At 39.9% G+C, this 2,557-nt stretch overlaps 1 protein-coding gene across 2 annotated transcripts in view; it reads left to right on the forward strand.

Annotated features, from left to right (window-relative positions):
* SUMF1 (sulfatase modifying factor 1) overlaps nt 1–2,557 on the forward strand; it is a 59,471-nt gene that overhangs the window by 45,700 nt on the left and 11,214 nt on the right. The window contains exon 8 of one of the 2 annotated variants that reach the window (XM_019536603.1): nt 607–666. The exons of the other annotated variant lie outside the window; for it this stretch is intronic. Coding sequence (XP_019392148.1) covers nt 607–666 — 60 coding nt within the window. The remainder of the gene's footprint in view (nt 1–606; nt 667–2,557) is intronic. 2 annotated transcript variants of the gene reach the window in all.

The raw sequence follows: 2,557 nt of genomic DNA on the forward strand, positions 1-2,557 counted from the left end.
TTATTATAGTGAGGTGAGGCACTGGTAGGCTTCCAAATTTACCTTAAAATTGTAAATGTGTCAGTAACATGGATTTTTTTTTGGGGGGGGGGGCGTTAATCTGAGAATTTGTGATCTTTTTTGAAACAGAAAAATCCAGGACCCCTTCTGATCACTCAGCCTTGTAACTGGAGCTGATTAGGGCACCAGGGCATGTTGATGTGACTCATACCAAGTTGCTAACAGACCAGTCGCAGTTTCCTTGCTTGGAGAATTTTGGGTCCTCTCGACGAGTGTGCAAGAGCCATGATGTCACTTTTTACTAGTTGCAGCATATTTTAAGACAAAATAATGTGTGGCCCTCTCAACAGGCGGAGCAACAACTCGAATTCTAAGTGTCCATTGCAGTGCTGAGGACCAACTTTCTTTTGCACTGTATTATTTTCTCCCATCTTTCAGTCTGTTCCAGTGCTGTTTATTTTAAGTTTTTGATATCTGAAATGGGTGCAATTTTCCTCCTTTGAATGTTACTGGATGATATCTGTTCTCCATCTCCCTGCTTTTACCTGTTCCCTGTAAATGACAGTCATTTTTCAGATGAGCAATAACTGATCCTTGTATCCACAGAAGGGACCCTCTTCGGGAACTGACAGAGTGAAGAAAGGTGGATCCTATATGTGCCATAAGGTAAAGCTAAAAGCCCATAGTGAACCTTGCTGGCTTAGCTAATGGGCTGTTTAATAACTGCTGTTCTCTATTTTTAATCTACATTTATTTCTGATGATATAACAAGACTAGGTTACAATAAATATACTTGGCAGCTACTGCTTGACAGGAGCTAGATCCATGTATGAATATTTAAAATAAATAAAAATACTGCGTTAAAACTATGCTAGCCTTTGTTGCTCAAACTAACCATCATAGCTATGCCTATTTAAGCATCTCACTGAAGGAACAAGTACTTGCATTCTCATGTTGCCCATGGCTGAAATGGAAAACTCATTGTGTCTAGGGCTGTCACTACAAAAACTGTCCCAGCTCCATAGAGGATGGTAATTCTCTGGTTATTCTGTTGGTTTAGTAATGTAGTTTCTAGGCAAGTCCAGAATTAGTGTGTGGTATCTTGACTCTAGAGGCTTCACATTCAGCATTTGAAACAAACAGCCCCTTAGCAAGTTTTAAGAGATGTTCCCTTGCTATTGTATCACTTAACCTCGTTGACAGATGGCAAAAGCAGGAATGTTATCAGATCCAGGCTAACAAAGTCTTTGCACTCTTAGTTCTGAATAGACAGCTCAGGATCCAATCGTTCGAGCATGGGGTTGGACTAGACGAGCTCCTGAGATCCCTCCCAGCCATGCTTTTCTATGACTATGTATTTGCTTAATTTGGTTCACTGACAGTGTTTCCCACGTGCAAATTGTGTTCTCCTGCACCTTTACATTCTGCCATGAATGATTCTGCGCTCAGATCCTGATGATTCTTTTCTTGAAGGAAAGAATCTAGTTTCTCTTGAACAGGCCTACGCCATCTGTAGAAACTTAATTCTCTATTATTTTTTTTGTATATGGGGTCACCCTAGCAGCTTTGCCACCTAAAAAGCATTTAGTCTTTTCAGCTTACAAAATGTACTCTTGAAGTTAACACCCGCCCGCCCATGTTGTTTTGGTTAAGGATGTTTTTGTCGTAGCAAATGTTACCAGATATCTTCGAGTTCCTGTACAAGTTTTTTTCCAACCAAGCCTTTTTTTTTTTTTTTTCAGTGGACCTAAAAACCTTGAAATGCTCAGGAGTCATTAGAATTGATTAAAAATGTAGAACCTTTTTTCTCAAGCACCTTTTAACGTATAGGAGCCTTAGCCTACAGAAACCTTCTTTAAGCTACTCGGATATACTTAAGTGCTGTCAAAGGTTTGTTTGGCTGGTTTTGGGTTGTGTTTGTTGTTTGTTTAAGAGCACACCTCTCAATTCATTATACTTTGAGATGACAGTGACTCGTCAGAATACATTGTTGGATTTTGTTTTGCTTTTGTATTTTATAAAAGGGCACATAGGCCAAATTTAAGTTATTTCCGTATTGCTTCACATTCTCACATAGTAATATAAGCAAACTTAATCTGTTACACCCATATATTGCTCAAACCAGCAAGTTTTCATGGAACTGTACTGAAAAGCATTCAGAGTGCAGGTTGTTCTGCCTTCCTTGCCCCACAGCCAAGAATTGGATATTGAAGAAGAGAACTAGTGTCCTTTCCATTTGAGGTGGCTTGCTTTAAATTATGGAATGTCATTAGTGTTTGCAGGCTTTCGGAACAAGCACTTAATTACTAGCTGTCATCCCTGTTCTCTACCATGTAGTCTGTAGTTTTCTTGCATTTTGGGAGCTGTAGCTAAAATTTACTAGTGAATCAAGACAAATGTATTCTGTTCTAGAGGAAGAAAGAAATTTTAACATGCATGAAGGGAGGAGGGGGAGAAAATTCCACAGTTTCATAGACATTAGGGCTGGAAGGGACCTCGGGAGATCGAGTCCAACCCCCTGCCCAAAGGGCAGGAAGTCAGCTGGGGTCATAGGATC

Source organism: Crocodylus porosus, unplaced genomic scaffold (genome assembly GCF_001723895.1).
Source record: "Crocodylus porosus isolate Cpor-Errol unplaced genomic scaffold, CroPor_comp1, whole genome shotgun sequence".
In the NCBI taxonomy this organism is placed as follows: Eukaryota; Metazoa; Chordata; order Crocodylia; family Crocodylidae; genus Crocodylus; species Crocodylus porosus.